At 39.5% G+C, this 18,475-nt stretch overlaps 1 protein-coding gene across 3 annotated transcripts in view; it reads left to right on the forward strand.

Annotated features, from left to right (window-relative positions):
- The window catches only part of pcxb (pyruvate carboxylase b), a 300,915-nt gene that overhangs the window by 247,930 nt on the left and 34,510 nt on the right, over nt 1–18,475 (forward strand). For all 3 annotated transcript variants that reach the window (XM_067581000.1, XM_067580999.1, XM_067581001.1), the window contains exons 16-19: nt 4,378–4,534; nt 8,772–9,012; nt 10,524–10,691; nt 11,387–11,468. In XM_067581000.1, the coding sequence (XP_067437101.1) occupies nt 4,378–4,534; nt 8,772–9,012; nt 10,524–10,691; nt 11,387–11,468 (648 nt within the window). The remainder of the gene's footprint in view (nt 1–4,377; nt 4,535–8,771; nt 9,013–10,523; nt 10,692–11,386; nt 11,469–18,475) is intronic.

An 18,475-nucleotide genomic window follows, 5' to 3' on the forward strand; every position in this document is an offset into this window, starting at 1 on the left:
GCTGTGAACTTGTGCCCCCTCACCCTGGAGGAAATAGTTGAATAGATTCCAGGGAAGCCCCTTGTCCCCGTAAGTCTCATTATACTGTATGAACCAACCTCTGAAAGGGAAAAGTGCTTTGATTAAGGGATATTAATGCCTTTTTAGCATTTATAATCATGCATAACACAACCTCACTGATACCTTTACTTCTGGTGATCCTACTGTTCTGCTGCAGCATCTCACTGGGTTTAAACACGATCCAGTGGGGCAATCGTTTAGGCTTTCAAAAACTATGATAAATCTCTTTTGAGGAAGCGGGAAGCTCACAGCTGACAGTCAGACATGTCTGTATGTTTACCTGATAAATGAGCACAAACTCAAGCTTTCTATCATTTTTTTCCTGATTATTTCTCTTGGCCACATCTGTGCCAGAAACAGGAAACTGTGCATAACAGTCAATAAAACCTGATAGAAAGCACGCTTTGACACCATTTTGTGGTTGAACATTAAAGATGTTAATTCACTAGGAGCTTCCTGTTTTCAAAACTGAGGCTTATCATGGTTTCTGAAAGCCACTGATCTGTTAAAAGCCAGCGGGAAGCAGCAGCAGGGTAAAAATCTCAAAATGGAAGCTATTGGCGGGGTTGTGCATGAATTTAAATGATGATGAACTTAAAAGAAATCAACTTGTCCTTATGAATTATTTATAGTAAGACGAAATAATGTCTTTTTAAGGCTTCAACTGTTTTACACCACGTGTAATTGTTTTTAACTGAGCAGACAATGCGGTAAACACATTGACGTAGTGAGAGATCTAATCTCTTTGCAGAATAGTCTCTGAACTGTATTTAGTTATAGCAAAACAGAAAGAGAAAAGTGAGTACATCTGGTTTTGTGTCTTTCTTCCAAACTCTCTCATAAAGCACTAATGTTGGAATTTCAGTGCGAGTCAGGTTTTGAAATCTGTCAATGAAAGCTCTGGAAGATTAAACAGTACTCTATCCTCATAAAGAAGTTAGAGAAAGTGAATATATCCTCGTTTTTTCTCCCGTTTATACAAGAGCAGCAAAAGTACATCATTGAAGTCAGACGTAAAACAAGAGTTGGAGAAGTTTAAACACCTCTTGATATAATGATTCTGTAATGAGCTGATATTATGTGCTGAGGAGAATAAGATTAATTTGTCCTAAATTAAGAAAAGTTGCAGAGAGCGTGTGAATCACAAAAGAGGAATGCAATATGCTGGTGGATCCTCTTGAGGCGTCAGTAGTTCCTGCACGATATGATTATGACTCAGAGAAAACAGTATAGTACTCTCATAATTATTTAAACACTAAAAGGCTGAATAAATTCTTGAAAGAAATATCCCCCTGAAACCTTCCTGTGACTTTACTAGTTTGCACTATAATTATATCTTTTTCAGTGTCTTCATATGCTTATAAATATTTGAATGCTAATTTGGCTGGTTAAGTATCCTTGTAGGATAAACAGAGCACTCAGTAAGCGGAGTGGAGGACCTCCCACTAAACCTTTTTGATACATGTTATTTATTATATATACTGTATATTCTTTGAAACATTTAAATATATATGGTTTTTCCCCTTTTTAAAATACACTTATCACTTACTTTCACATACTGTGCCGCAGGACTTGTTGTGTTTCCATCCAACTATTTTTATGCATGTAAAAAAAGTGGAAATGCAGCAAATTAAAAAAAAATCTCAAAATATCACAAGAGGTTTTTACACTTGACTGACGTGGAAAAGTTGGTCTATAAAAGAAAAATGTGACAAAGTGCAAGGGAAGCAGACTTGGCAAATAAATCTTGACGTACATGAAAAATGTGATTTAAACATCCTCTGAAGCTTCCGCTCGGTGGTGGAGGTGTTCTTATTTTGTCCACTCCAATAACATACATGAGGGGAACAAAATATTAGGAACACTTTTCAATATAATGCACTCCAGTACACCACCAGCACCCACTACGACCTCAATAATAAACAAAGTAGAATTATCACCTTTCTGATGATGTCAACAAAAACTGAAACTATATAAACTTTGTAAATGTAGAATTTATGGCAGAGCTGTTGTATTGGATTGCATTAGATTGCACAGGTGTACCTAATGAAGTGTCCGGTGAGTGTATATGTACTGTAGATTCCCATAACCACTGTTAAACGTCCTTCATTCACCCAGCTTTTAAATCCCAGTGTTCCCAGAGTCACCAGTTGCCCGCCGATGCTCTCGCCTCATATTGATTCTGGGTGTGAAACACAAATTAGACTACCATGCTGCAGTAAAAGTTCAGCTGTAGAACACACTGTCCCATAGTGACTGCTTGTAACTGTACCATTTTAAATTGGTTCCTCATAAACCGCTAAATGACCACGGGAGGAACAACTACGAATCCTCTCTTGTTAGGAGGTCCCTATATAATGCACTTTATTAAAAAGTGATCAGAGATATGCTGTGCTCGAATCACTAAGAAACAAAATAAATCACTAAAGGGAGATGACCACGTGAGTATTGAACATTGTTATCCTGACACATTGTCCCTATGCAAGAATCTTTTTTACGCTGTGGTCTTGGATAGGGAATATTGCTTTCACATGTTTCAGCTGCTTAGAGGCAGAATGAATCATTGAAGAGATTAAGCCTGTGAAAGCCCTTTGAGGATTAAGTCCCCTCCTGATATAGCGTTCTTCCCTACGCCATGGAAGATACAGTAATATGAATTGGGTCATATAATGTATCTATATGGATCCCCAGATCAGTTCACAGTTAGCAAATTTATCAGATGGTAAAGCTGCAGATTTTTAATTGCTGTGCGTGATCATGTTGGTGTGTGCGCCTTATTCAGCCCAGCAGTTGTGTAATAAGTGTTTTCAGAGTCATTTTACATGTTTTAAGGAATGCAATCTGTTGTTGGTGCAGCCAGTGGACACACAAAAGCATGAACGTCTGGACAGCACAAGGGCAAATCAGGCAGTCCACAGCAATAAAATGGAATCACAGATGACATAAAAATTGAACAGGACGGATAAACTGTCTAATGCATCAGGGCCGTAATTGCACACTTAAGCAGAAATCTGATAACCAATGAGGTGTATGTTTGTGTTTATGTAACAAAATTATAGATATTAATATTTTTTATCTTTATTGGCTCAAGAGCATGAGATAGAAGCTTATTTTATCTGACTTTATTTTCCCACATGGGAAATTTTTGTCAGAGCTTAGAGTTTACCAATATGAATGTTATGAGTTTTTCTTTTAGTATTATTTTTTTATTATAGAGTTATTCATAAAATGTACTCATATACAACATACCTACAAAAGATGCTACAGGCGAGGAAATTCCCACAACACCTATACCAGGAGGAATTTAGTCGTATCATAGTAATTTTCCTCTGTTCATGCATATTACGTTGGGTGTTGATGCTGAAGACATTCCTGGCAATCATGGGCATTGCATCAAAGGCTTGTTTTTCTCCTTCCTACTGATTTATTTCAGCTCATCTTCATGAGAGACTGGAAGCTGCTTGTCTTTCCAAAAAACAGACTTCAGTACAGTAGTCCCTATGCCTAATGTCTTGATATGTAGGACCATCTGTCAGCAATCATTCACATTATGAAATTATTAGAGTAAATTCTGCTGTCCCAGATGAATTCCTTGGCCAGCATCATGTTTTTATATCCCATGTGCATACATAAAACATAAATATAATATGTTTAACATCAGATAGGAATTGCTGGGAGCCATTTCGGCTTCAAACCAGTAGTTAAGGAGATGCTGACATAGGCTAAAATCCAAGTCAGAGGGAAAAAGATAAATAAAAGATTGATAAAGAGGAGGGTTTTTCCAGGGCATTCCTGCTCCTCCCTCAGTAGGGAACAAGTAGTTTTGCTTAGTATTCTCTCTGTGTCCAAATTTATGAGTGCTCCGAAAATGAAATTTAATGATGACAGTGTTGGATCAGCAGAAAACCACTGGAGCCTTCAATATTTCTGGCTGATACGATAAACGGTTATGAGATTCGCTAATCTACTCCCCCAGAAAGGGAAATAAGAGATTGCTATCTCTTTTCTTTCGCCTCTTCCACTGAAACATTTCTTAGATTTTAAAGTGACGTTAAAATGAAATGATGAAAGTGTTAGAATGAACAATGAATGTGCGAGTATCATCAGATATTTTATCTGAACATCCATTATTTTGTGTTTTATGTGTATGTGTTTGTTGGCAATGTGATAAGTATGAAATATTATTCTCAAATTCAGATCAAAGTGGGATGAAAGCTGAAATAAACTGCAACTGTGTGTGTGTGTGTGTGTGTGTGTGTGCGTGTGTGTGTGTGTGCCTGTGTGTGTGTGTGCCTGTGTGTGTGTGTGTGTGTGTAGGTGCTACCTTTGATGTGGCCATGAGGTTCCTGTCAGAGTGTCCATGGAAGAGACTCCAGGAGCTGAGAGCTCTGATCCCCAACGTCCCATTCCAGATGCTGCTGAGAGGAGCTAATGCTGTGGGCTACACCAACTACCCTGACAATGCTGTCTATAAGTGAGTCACACAAACACACATACACACACACACACACACACACACACACACACACACACACACACACTTCCCATTTCATCTCAATTCAATTATTAATCTATCAAATGTTGAAGAGCTCACAGGCTTCATACCCAAAGTCTTACTGTAAACATGCACACATTCTTTTATATTTGCTTCACAGTACACAGTCTTAAATAATTCTATGGAAATGAGCACACAGAAACACGAGCAGGGATGTAAATCCAGGTCCACACACACACACACACACACACACACACACACACACACACACAAGCTAAATCTGCATTGTTTGCACAGTCCTCACACACTTAAACCATTTTCACATTTGAACTATAGACAATATCTGGAGAATCAGGTCCAGACACGATCCAGAGTTGCCCTTTCACACATGTTGCGCACAACAGGGGATTGTCCGTGTCAGAGGCCTTCTCACCTACTGGAAATACTTTAGGCGAGGGGGTGGTGCCTGGGTAGAGCATGCAGGAGGCAGGACATGGCGCAAAAAGTATGCTGTGGTTGTAATTCAGCGTTAAGAAATCATAGGAAGTCCTCTCTCCCATTAGCACTAGCCTCACAGCGGAGCATTCAGCCTCAATCAAAACAATGCAGCTTAGCTGGCCTGCTGCATTTATCCAGTGCCAGCCGCATGATAGAAACGTCATCAACACGCCCACTCGCTCGCTGTGAATTCTCTGGAAAATGACTTGCTGTGTTCATATATGGGCTCAATCGGACATTACATGGATTTTGTGCTAGGAAGCTGACATGGTAAAGTCTGTTTAATGTCTGCTCCAACTGATTTGGAAATTTGCGTTCACACATACAGCTCCTCCAGATAATGTCCAGAAAATTTGAGGGTTGCAGTGAATGTGGGAAAGGGGCTTAAATGACTACAGATTATTAGTGAAGTGTTCACTATGTACAGTAGTAAGTTCTCCCTTTTTCTGTTTGGCTCTTCTGTTGTGTAAAAAATATTTTTAATGAAAATGCTCAGGAAAAAATCCATTAGAATAATATTTCTCAAAGCCAGCTGCTGCTCCTCCTGCTTCATTGTCTGTCTTTGTCATATTATTTAGAAAACGCCCCATGACTGGGTTGTTTCTATGGGAACAACATGGGTGACCATCAACTTCATACATCTGTGTTGTATGCAGGTTGTTAAATAATAACACAAGTAGACAAAATAACAGAAGGGTAACAGAGATTTTCTACAGACCAAGAAAGATGAAAATTGAAGCTACTTTACAGCTTATTACACCTACTCCTCTTGAAATCTAACATCTCACTTGACCTCAGAAATGACTGTAAACAAATTTTATTGTAATTTCAAGAACACATTCAATAACACCTTTATATTTGTTTGTTAAATTATGTCTAAACATTGTCAAGCTGTCAAATAGTGTGATGCACATTTTCAGTTCATGACTACAGTGCTCTCTGAAGGTTATACAGTAAGTTGAGTCGGCTTTTTAATGTGGAGATTTGTTTTGGGGCATTATTGTATCCCCTATCATACAGGAATGGGACATTTTTTTGTGAAAATTGTGGCGTTTGAAATGTTTTCTTCTTGAATTTGTGGATCTGTAAGGTGCTTCACAAGACAGGATTAAAACACTAAAAAATAAGAAAACAAAAGCCAAGTTAAACTGATAGGTCTTTAATTTTCTTTTGAAATTAAAGCAAAGGAATTTGCTAGATCCAGAGAAGGATATTCCACTGTTTCCTTTGGGTAACTTTAGGAACTTTTAAATGGGACATATTATGTTTTTTGTGATTTTCTGACATTTATATACTGTTATGATGTCTTTGTGTCGAACATGGTCAGAGGTCCAAAATACTAGTGCTCCCTAAAAGTCAAAAGCCGGGGCTTCAGCCTGCTTTTCAGCCAGGTTTTTGGTGGATTGTTTGCGTTGTCCACTTGCATACTTCGGATCAAGATTTCGGCTCGAACATATACAGATATATATGAGAAGTTGACATTATGAGTAAAGAACAAGAAAAAAAAGTGAAATCCTACTACTACTGTTGATTTACGCAGCCTCTGGAGCTGGAGGAAGTCTCCTGAGGGGCAGCCTCCACCAGCTAACTAATCAGAACAGAGCGGGCTCATCAGAGAGGGGCCTTAAAGAGAAAGGAGCTAAAACGGCTTTTTTCAAACCTTTTTTCATGCAAAGATATTCCAATAGAGCTCCAGAATAAATATATAGACCTGGAAAAGTGGTGATGTGTCCCCTTTAAAAGAAAGGCAATGGAAGATATGAGAGTTGGAACATAAAATGAAAGGCATTAGTAAAGGTGCTGGATTAAAGTAAAATAATTTTAGGAGATACAAGTACCCAGTGCAGTGTTTTGAGCGAGTTGATGTGATTAAAAATAAGATATTCTTAATTTGCCTATCAATATTACTTCTATATAGCATGAAGCCCTCAGACACAGCTGCGTCCTTTCTAAATATATCTCAGTGGATATATTGTATAGCTGCTACCCACAAACCACACAACTCTCTCACACATTTAATCAGGTCAGTTCGGCTGGTGTGTTCCTGTTGCCTCCTACCATGCTCAGAGAGTTACACACATTTCACACACACACACACATCATTGATATAGTTGTACACCAGTAATGCATTTTAGGGCCATAAATACTCCTGTGCCAACACACATGCACACACACATGCCTCTAACACTTTTCCAAATGGATTCACAAGTTACCTCGATGATGTGGATGACTCATGTATTCACAAGCACACACTTCTGCAGTCGCACATACACAAACAAGGACAAAGACACACAAAGTGTAATTCCTCTCACCTGAAATAAATTAGTAGTTTATGACTAATGTCGCTGTCCCCTCTTCCCTCCTTTCCATTGAATCACAGACACACACAGACCTCCCCTATCCTCCCTGATTTTTTTTTTTTTTTTTGCTCCCCTTCTCCTCCCTTCTCTCCTCTCTCATATAGTCATTATTTATCCCCACTCTAATAACTCCCTTTTTTATGCCTCCATTCATCTCTCTGCATTACACACTCATTTCCTTCCTTTTAACTCCCTCTTTCTGTCCTCGCAGCTCTTCATCTCCCTCTCGCCCCCCCCTCTCTCTCTCTCTCTCAGCGTCCCATAGGGGGAGTGCCATCGAAAATTTGCACGATTGTGATTAATGGCTTTGATCTGTTCGCCGGGCTCTCTCTCTCTCCATCCTCCCTTCACTCTGTCACTCTCTCGCCCTCGACATTTTCAGTGCGGCAGCCTGCAGCGAAGTGGCCTAAGCATCTTCATTAACTAAATCAAATCAAAGTGTAATTTCATTTCATTTCATTATTTAAAGTGCATTTCACAGGGTCACAGTACAGTACACTTTGCAGCGAGAGGGATGTATAAATTTTAAAATATCAAAACGCCTGGAGGAATGAAAGGGTCATATGATTGCTAACTAGATCTTCCTGTCACTTTAAAAAGGAAATTAATTTTTTAGCAGAAACTTAACTTTCTGATGCACATGAATAACTATCACTTCAGCTCTGAGTTGAGTACTGTGTACTACACTGTATGTAGGACAGTACAGTGTTTTTGATTTTGGTGTAGAACAACGTCCACTAAACAGCACTTGTATGCACTGCAGAGCCAGATAAATACTGGACATGCAGATTGTAGGACTGCTAATCCTTTCACAACATTAAGTGTGTCTGTTTATTTGCCAAAACAAAAGCTCTCAGTGTATGTAAATACTGCATTCACAGTAACACAGCTACAGTAATCACTCACCCCAGTTATGAAAAACCTGATTAAGATACCAGGGCCAAGGCTGTAATAGGAGGGATTTACCACTAGCAGCTTGGATAATGAGGCGCGTGTACTTTTCTTTCCACTTATTGTGGGCTCCTCCAGGCTGTGCAAGCTCACTTTTCATGGAAATAGTGCGAATATTGTATTTACTCAGGTACGGTGATATTTATGGCGATATGGAGATGGATATAAACAGCTTATCCCAACCCGGATGTGAGCTATTATCTGTAAATACACTGTGCATGAAGACAGATTTATTATGTGTGTGTGTGTGAGAGAGAAGGAGAGAGTCCCCACTGAACAGTACTGTGAGTCCTGACAGCCTTCCTAACCTATTTCTGTCTCTGATTTGAAATAAAGTATGTACACTCCTGTATGTCCCTCTCATGGCTAACCCCCCCCCCCCCCCCCCCCCCCTCTCTCTCCACCAGGTTCTGTGAGGTGGCCAAGGAGAACGGCATGGACATCTTCCGCGTGTTTGATTCCCTGAACTACTTGCCCAACATGTTGCTGGGCATGGAAGCCGCTGGAGCAGCAGGTGGCGTGGTGGAGGCTGCCATCTCGTACACAGGAGACGTTTCCGACCCAATGAGGCAGAAGTACTCTCTGGACTACTATGTGAATCTAGCAGATGAGCTTGTCAAAGCTGGAACTCACATCCTATGTATCAAGGTAAGGAAATAAGTGTTTGCTTTGAGAGCTGTTTACTGCTTCTTAAGAGCTCTACAACAAGCCAACTTTTTCCTTCTCTGTGATAATCTAAAGAGTCTGGCACTTACTGTTTGCTTCTGCATTTTTAAGTTAGATTTACTTCTTTTATAGTGCTTTAAATAAGCTTTATTGGCAGTTACTATCACTAGTACAATGATTACAACCTGTATTACAACAAGTACAATTGCTACTTGTTCTGTTAATGTTTCTGTTGTCACTTTTGTGGCTACTACATCTGAAATGGAAATGTTTCCTAGTGTCCATCTCCCTACCCAATAAATAAATACTCAAGACATAAAACACAAAACATTATTATGCATGCATTTTTAAAAGCATTTTGATTAATAGAAAACGCTCACATGCTAACTGAAGTTTTTTTTTTTTAACTTGTTCCCATTCAGAAACTTGTATACTTGAGCCTCTTATCTAAATGAATACACTGATAATGCTCACATTGGATTAATTTCTTCATTCAAGCATGACAAAAATATTTTCAAACGTGAAATGATAAACGCCCGCTCTACCGCAGTGTGAACCATCAGACGCAGCAGTGGCAATCTCATGAAAGGCTGGCACAGCTAATGAGGTTAACTTTTAACAGAGGAAATGAGCATGCATTATAACTTCATGGAGTGCAATGATCACCAAAGGGAGCGCAACTAAACATCTAAGCTCTGTCTGGGAATTTCTGATAATATCAATTAAGATTTATATATTATAATCATCCTCATAAGACTGTGAATCCTTTAATGTTTGTCATTGTTTTATTGTGCTAATGAATCATTTTTCAAATCCATATTTAATAGTTTTCTTGTCCAAGATCTGTAAAAGTGTGACTTTTCGTGTAGTGAATGGTTGCTTTCCAAGTGTAAAATTAAGGTTTTTAAAATCAGATTAAATGAAAATGTCTTTCTCACAGCTGGTTGGAATAGTCCTTGATGTAGTCTGGTCTTGAATTAACTGAACTGATTTCCATGAAACACTATCAGAGTTACTTCAGGACTAAATTGCTTCAATTAAACCTCCAGTTTTAACTTTAGATTAATGATCTTCATCAATGAAGATACAAAGAATAGTCCACATCTTTTTAAGGGTTTTGGTACCGTTTGTGTAAACATGTTTTTTTTGGCTTCAGTTGTTTTGTGTGTTTTTACATTAATCCAACAAATTATCTGCTGTTTGTGGTCTGTTCCAGCTTTCATGAGCAGCCTCAGGCCAGCATTGTGTGCTCTTTCTCTCACTAATGAGAGACAGGTGGTTGAAGTTAATTTTGTTTAAATTTATCCAGGACTCCATATCCAAAATTAAGATTCACAAAGTCACTTAAAGCAGGATTAACAAATCTAGATTAAGGTTTACTCATGGTCTAAATTGTATCATCCAGGAATCCAGTCCCAGGAGTTTCAGAAATGCCTCTTAACCCTTCTTCCTTGTGTCTCCTCCTCCTCCTCCTCCTCCTCATCTCTCACCAGGATATGGCTGGTCTGCTGAAGCCACAGCCCAGCAAGCTTCTGATTAGCGCACTGAGAGATCGTTTCCCAGAAGTGCCCATCCACGTGCACACACACGACACAGCTGGAGCTGGTGTAGCCGCTATGCTGGCCTGTGCTGAGGCTGGAGCTGATGTAGTGGATGTGGCGGTAAGTTTACATCAGTCTGTTCTACAAATCCCTCGTGTTGCTAACGGACCAGTTGCTTTGGTTTAGTAAATGTTACTGTGACATCAAACTGTCTTTCAGAGTCATGATAGGAAGCCTTCTATGTAACCAGTACCAACCACTGTACACACTCAACTGAAATAATTCTCGTGAAGTTATCCTAGCAACATGAACAAACATTAATTTTCTACCAGTTTGTGCAGTTTGCTTTGTGAAATGTCACTGACGGAACATCTTTTGAGGCTGGGAACATTTCCCTCACTGTGTTTACTGACACATGCTGCCAATAAGGGCAGTTTCATTAAAACAGTTGGCTGCTGTTTGCAGTTTAGGGCCATTCTGCTGCTCAGTTCCTTGTAATTCTGTAAGAAAGAAACAAGTGGCTGTCCACCATTGACCTGACACACCCCCTTTAAAAAAAACAACAACTTTTGTTTACTTAGTTGAACTCTGTCTTTTCACTCTGCCAAGTATAAAATGCATATGCACAGTAACACACAGCACACAGAAATACACTCAACAGACAAGGGATAAATATATCCATATGTACAAACACACGTTCCATATATATATACAGTTGATTCATTTGATACAATTGGGTGTGGACCCAATAACACACCCCGACAAAGATTAAGACTTGCAGTCATGCAGGTTTCATACTGCTGGTCTCTCTCCAGGTTGACTCAATGGCCGGGATGACTTCTCAGCCCAGCATGGGAGCTATCGTGGCCTGCGCCAAGGGGACCAAGCTTGACACCGGTAAGTGACAAGCTCCTCAGCAAAAAACATTGGCACCAAAGGCGGTTCTGTATTCCTAATGCATCACAAGATCTACAAAAGAACACTTTGGAAGTAGTACATTGGATCAAATATCTTAAAAAACCCACAGAAAATCCATCTTGTATCATGTAGTTGTTAATGATACAGAGTATCTCTTAGATCACTATTCTTGCACAGAAATTATTTGTCTTTGAGAGTCTTCTACCTGACATGAAGGGAAAAAAAATCAATCAGAGAATCAATAAATGACAGAGCACATCACTAATTACTGCCTTAAATCTGAAAGAATGACGCATTCTGCTCAGTGATAACATACACAGCCAATTATGAGAGGAAGATGGAAAAGAACGAGATAGACCAAAAGAAAGACTGGCGTGATCAATAAAACTGATGCTCTGCTAAACAAAACATTTTTGATTCATGAAATTATTGATTCACATAGATATGAGTAGAAGATGAGAAGTATCAGCAAGTTGTTGTTAGATATATTTGTGCTAATAAAGCCTTGTTTGTGAGCTTTTATATAAAAATACTGGTTGTAGCATTAAATTAGGAGCTCTTATTTTCATCACAGCATGCTAGGAACTGAAACCTGCGGCCCAGTACAACCACAATCCTCCAGTTTAACCAATGAGCAGTTCTCTCAGGAGTATTTTGGGGTTAAGAGCTTTTCCTAAGGCAACCTTGAAGTGGCTGTTGGTTACTCATTTGCTTTCCCAACCCACGTTCTGCCAGTTTTATCAGAGATCTTTCAGTCGCTAGCCCGCTGCTCTACACTAAAGACCACCACTGCTTTTCTATCTAACAAGTCTTCTCAGGAGGTCAAATGAGAAGTGGAGGAATGGGTTTATAATGTGTTCATTCCCCAGTGTCCTTGTTGTTGTCCATTGTGCTCTACTCAATGAAAAACAATGGAGCTCCACCCTCCTCTAATAACTGGCGGGGCTCACTGACCTCTACCTCCCACAGCGACGGGCACAGAGTGTAAATTGTATTAAAACAGCCAGTTGTAAAAACTGCTGTTTAAAAATTGAAGGAATAGGGAACAGGCTAAAGGAATTAAAATGGATGTGAAGTTTGCTGCTTAGTTATGTAGAGTAATGGTGTTGTGAAAACCGGCTCAGCTCTACTAACTAGATCTGATAGCTCATTTCCATTACTCAGAACCAGGAAAAGCCCTGTTAATTTAGTTTACACAATGTACAAACCTCACAGCAAATGTTCTGTCTGCTGCTGTAATGCCGAAGACTATTAACATTATGAGCTGTTTGTTACTGTATGTACCAAGTTCTCTTTGTATTCTGCTCTGATAATGTAGCTACAGATTGTTTTCTGCCTCCATGCATAAAAGACATTATATCTGATGATTATGTAGTCCTCAGGGAAAACACTCGTTAATGCATGTCAATGACAAGACCTGATGTGCCATAATAAAATGATCAGCCCTGATGCTAATATTCAGTAATGCCCACATTCCCTTGGCACCATGTTTTTTGAAACATTATCAGCCGTAGCCTTTCTCGACTAAAAAGTTCCAGGAACTATGGAACCAGAGGAACTAAATTAGGAAGTCAAGTCCCTTTTCCACATTCCTGTTTGTGTTTCCACCACCTGTGAAATACCATGAAAATTAGGCAAATTGCACAGATGACGGACTTTAAAACAACTGCTGTGTCTGAAAATCAATTCTAACACATGAAGGTACAACAGTTTCCATGTTGTTCTTTGTATTTACTTGTTTGAGTTGGATGGAATGAATGAGGACATTGTTGGCATTGTTTGACAGTGTTTTAGAAAGTAACCGCAATTAAATTTTCAGCAAATAGTTTTATGTTTCTCCTTCATTCTCTCATACTCCCATCTCTCTTTAGCTGTTTCCCTTTTTTTAAAGTAGTCAGGAAGCCGACAACAAAGCCTAACTTTGTTTTTAACGTTCATAAACATCACAAGACATGTCAACTCCTTGTTCTAATATTGATATTAGTCACACTAGGTACTTCTTTTTAGAATGAAGCAGTACACAAGTTGTAGTTGCAACAGTGTCTGTGTTTAACCAACATGCAACATTCAGCCCTGCAAACTCCTCTCTGAACTTTTGGAAAGTTGGACCCCTGGAGCAGGAATGTTTTTTTCAACCAACCAACCAAATATAGTACCTGGTTCCTCTAATCAAAGAGCACACAAAGTTTCAGAGGTCCTCAAAAGGCTCCCCCTGGAAACACCCTGATAGATGTGATGCCACATGGTCTGGAGTTGTTTTTGCAGGCCCTTTTTGTTTGGTGTTGTTAGTTCCGCAGCGTGTCCCTCAGTGTGAGTAGACTTCTTTCTTGACTCATTGTTTTGCAGCAGTGTTTCACAATCATACAGGGAGAAATCTGTCCTAGAAGAGGATGTAATTTCTGTAATAGTCCATAAAACAACACAGCAACAGAGCCATTAAGACATGCTGTTTTCCTTTCCATTTGAAAGGAAAACTTTTACCCACAGTACTCACTGCTGAATGCAACAGGTTCATGTCCTTCCTCTGGAGTTGACAAATATTGTTCTGGGCAATTTAGGAAACATGACATAGTACAGCAAAAAAGTGTCAAAGGGAGAGAAACTATCCCAGTTTTTAGATACAGTTCAGTTTAGTAACAGAATATCAATTTTCGGAGCATACAGTACCCCTAGAGAAAGACAAGGTCTTTATTCAGGAGAGAGAAGTTTTCAGGTCTCACAGTTTATTCATGGAATTTCAATTTGCTTCACTTGAGACTGAGAATGGGATTCAGGATGTTTCTCCCCCCACACACACACACACACACATGTGCATCCTTATACTCTATCCTAATGTGACCCTGCTACATGCATTATGCATACACATGCAGACCAACTCCTTCTCACTTCCAAATTCTTTTATTACCTGTCACCTTGTGCTCATCTCCTCTCTTCATCTCTGGCTCTCTTTATACCTCTCCCCCCCCCGCTATCTCTGTTTTCCTGTCTCACTAATTTTGTAATCAAACAAAGCACTGCCTTGGATACTTCCATACCTTCCTGACCTTAAGTCTGTTTACTGCTTTCCTTCACTCCCCCACCTTTTCTCCCATCTCTGTTACAAAGCAATAATCAGTGCTTTGCAGTGTGCTCTGCCTCCTCTAGCTCTCCCCCCTCCCTCTGCTCTCATGTCTTTTCCTATCACTGCTGCCTCTTTTACATTGTCTATCCATCCTCCTCCTCTTCCCTCCCTCTCACTCAGTGACAAAGCAATTAACAGCACTTTTTTTTTTTTAACTCCCTCCCTCTCTATTCCAGACTCCCCCTCTCTTTGCTTTTCCCATCCTCTCCCTCAGTAGCTGCTTCTTGTCTCCCACAGCATCTTTGCCCTGAAGAAATGGCAAAAGAATCGCCTCACTGGTTAATTCATTTGTCTTTAAGCTGTCCGTTTATTTATTCAATCAGCAACAGTATGTGTGCGCACACTCATGCATTTTAAAAGTCATACATATTCACAAACACTTGTGCAGCTGAATAATGACAAACATTAAAGTGGTCCTTATGTTTATTTGACGTAGCCTTTACTGCCTTTTCTCATGCATCATGCATGGACTTAATTGATGAAGAATTTCCAGCTGCCACAACATTGCAGCTGTTTAAGATGTAGCAGTCATCAAACACACCAAACAATGTACACGCACTACACAAAGCATATATGTAGGCACTCACAACTACTGAACCCAGACAGTGAGGCAGGTGAGGCAGCACATTTAGCTTCTTGCTCACCTCCCTCATCTCTCCCTTTCTTCATCCATCTGTGTTCTGTTTTCTCTTCTTTTCTCCCTGAATCTTCCTGCCTCTCATCTGTCTTCATCTTTTGTGTCTTGGTTAGCTCTCATCATCTCATCAACCACAAACTGTGTATCTGTGTGTCTCTGCAGTGGTGCAGAGAAGACGTGCACGAGCTTATGAGTGCAAATACAGTATGTGTGTGTTTGTCTTTCGGTGTTCAGCATGTGTGCACACGCCTGTCTGTTTGTCTCCTGCATTAGTGAGTTTGTGCTGCTAATGAGTTGTATATTGATGGCACTTTGTCACTGCCAAGCAGCCATCTGAATGACTGATCTATGTACGAACATGTATTTGTGTGCCTGTGTGACATACACATGGTATCGTTTTGCAGTGATTGATCGTTAGAGGAGTGTAACCAGCAATCCAGACACAAACAATGTTGTATTTACCTGCAGCCTGATTGAACAAATGGCAGATTCACTAACATTTGTAGCTGTTTGCCATTAACTTTTAAAATACCAGGGCAAATCTCAAAGGGCATCATCAACTGTTGTTGCAAATGCTATAGATAAAGGAATAAAAGACAGTGCTGTTGGTTGAACAAGATGCTCCTGCCATCTCCCCTTACCAAAGCACATAACTGATAGACTAAAGGTAATTCATTCAACTTAACTTTTGGCTTTCACAAGACTTTCACACAGGTGTGGTGTTTGGCTGATTAGAGTTATCCTCAGGAAACTTCAGGCTTGTCAAATAAATTTCTTCAGCAGATGGTTTGAGAAATGAGAGAAATTTCGCCACAATTTACAAATTTTACATTTTTACGGTGCACTAAAAGAGTAATAATATCTGCATATTTTCATGTAACTGAAGGAAAATCCATGCCAAAACTTTTTAACACAATGGCAGCGTACCCTCTTGCTTATATTTGTGACATGTTGAAATATTCCACCACACAGCAGCAACAGAGTTGTCAGTTACTGTCAGTGGAGGGAGCTACAATATTTCCTCTTTCAAAGAAACTTCATTGTACACCAACATTTCACAATCCATCACAAAAGAATCAGAGATAGCAGTTTATACACCCACAGTAACCTCGGTACAGCAGAGTAGAAAGCAATGTATCAGTTTTGTGTAAAGGGCAGCGCTCTTTGTGTTTCCAGCTCAGAGAAATCAGTTACTACTACTACTACTACTACTACTACGTATTTAGTAGAAACTTGAAAATCTGTTTTGTTCACTAATCTAAAGACATGATACATAGACTATGTAGCATTTCCAGGTTGTTTCTGAAGAGACATTAAAATGGCAAAATCTCTTCTTTTTTGTCCTCTTTTCCTTTTCCAACAAAACTGCATCACAGCTAACATCTGGTAAGGAGTAGGAGAGACAATCTGGCTAACCAAGTAATTAGTTAATGGTTGCAATGTCGTCTGACAAAATCAACATAAATACAGGTTAATAATAACAGCTGTATACTGCATGTATATTGACATTCAAAGATGTTATCACAGAAAAAAAGTTAGACGACAGAAAGTTGCCCTCTTAACTTCACAGCCCCCATCTGTGACTGGACAGCTACAGACACAGTCGGTTACTCCGCTGAGTGTCAGCCTGTTAAACCTCCGTTCAGTCTCCTCCTGCTCTCTGTGACACCAACAGTATACTGTGTTTTAATGCAGCTGAACTCTCAGTATAGTTTTGCTCATTCACATATTTTTGTTTCTGTCATCAGACAAGGGTTAACATTTCATTTCCACACTGCTGTGAAAATCATTTTATAATTGTCAGTTGTCTGACAAAATTAACATAGATTAATGACAACAGCTCTGCTGGGTATTCAGTTATATTGACATCAAAAATAACTATAATAGAGAAAGTGAGAGGCAACTAAAGGTTGCTGTCTTAATCTTACTGGTTCCCGCCCCTCATTTTTACCCCGTACACACTGAAACACCATGCCGGCGTTTTAAGATTTACAGCCTCTGGAGCTGTTTTTTGAAAAGCTCCATTTAGGGGGTAGAAAAATACAGTTTCAGTCTGGATGTAGGACTAGAGAAATTTACCTGACTTGGTGTGAACGTACTCGGAGTGGAGTACAATTGGCTGATGTTGGAGTAGTGAAATTAGAGCTGAGCTGATGTGGATCAACTGTCACGTTGCACATTTCGTCACTTCCCCTTTTTTAAATTGAGGCTGTAATTTCACAATGGAAGCATAAATGAGAGCTACAAAAATGGTGTTCTCAAACAGAGAAGGAAATGGACCTAATTACCGAGTGACTTGGCAGGCAGCTGAATTTGAGGAGCAACAACACGCACATTAATTTCACATTAATTTCACAGTAGCTCCATTTCCCCGCCAAGATCACAGTGGAAGCACACAAACACTTTTTGGAGTACATACTCACTTTGACTCATAAAAATTCAAGCCTGTCACTTAGCTGTGGATGTAACGAGCTAAGTTTGTCTCATTAACATGGCTGATTTTTGTCATCATTAGCTAAGCTCAGTGTACTTCCAGCAGATTTTTCCTTTCAAGGTAATCAGCTTTAACACACCTTAACTGGCTGCAGCAGAATGTCAGTAATATGAGCAATATTAGTTTTTTTTTTTAAAGGGATCATAAGTATCACAGGGATTTAATGAGCAGCTTTGGTTTGGCAAAAGCAAGATGGAAATGTTGAGTGAATTAGTAGGCCTGCTCATGGGATAAGAGTACACTTTACCAACACTGTAGTTGTAAGACACTTTTAGGTCCTGAAATTGTCTGACTTCATGCAAATTTTAAGTGGGAGCTCCAGAAGGATTATACACTGCAGAAACGTCTCGGTTGATATTTTGGCTTCCACACCAACTAGTTTAGTAAAGCATAAAAACCAACATATGTACTGTTGTTGGAGACACTGTCCACACACGCTTGATAGGTCGGACCTGTACTGTTTGACAAAGTGTGTTTAAAAAGAGAAAACCGTGACAAGTTTCACATCACGTTTATATTTTCATACATCAAACTCAACAGCATAAGCCCGGCACTGTCACCGTTTGCTAGCTGGCACAAGTTTTGTGATGACTAATTCAGATAAATGGCAGCTTTCCACATAAGCTTCCATAACAGTTCCACTGTATTTATAGTGAAAAGTTGCAGATTTTGCCTTTTTAAAGCTGAATATTGGCAGCACACCCACATTAATCTCACTCAATACAGCATATAAA

Source organism: Thunnus thynnus, chromosome 22, assembly GCF_963924715.1.
Source record: "Thunnus thynnus chromosome 22, fThuThy2.1, whole genome shotgun sequence".
In the NCBI taxonomy this organism is placed as follows: domain Eukaryota; kingdom Metazoa; phylum Chordata; class Actinopteri; order Scombriformes; family Scombridae; genus Thunnus; species Thunnus thynnus.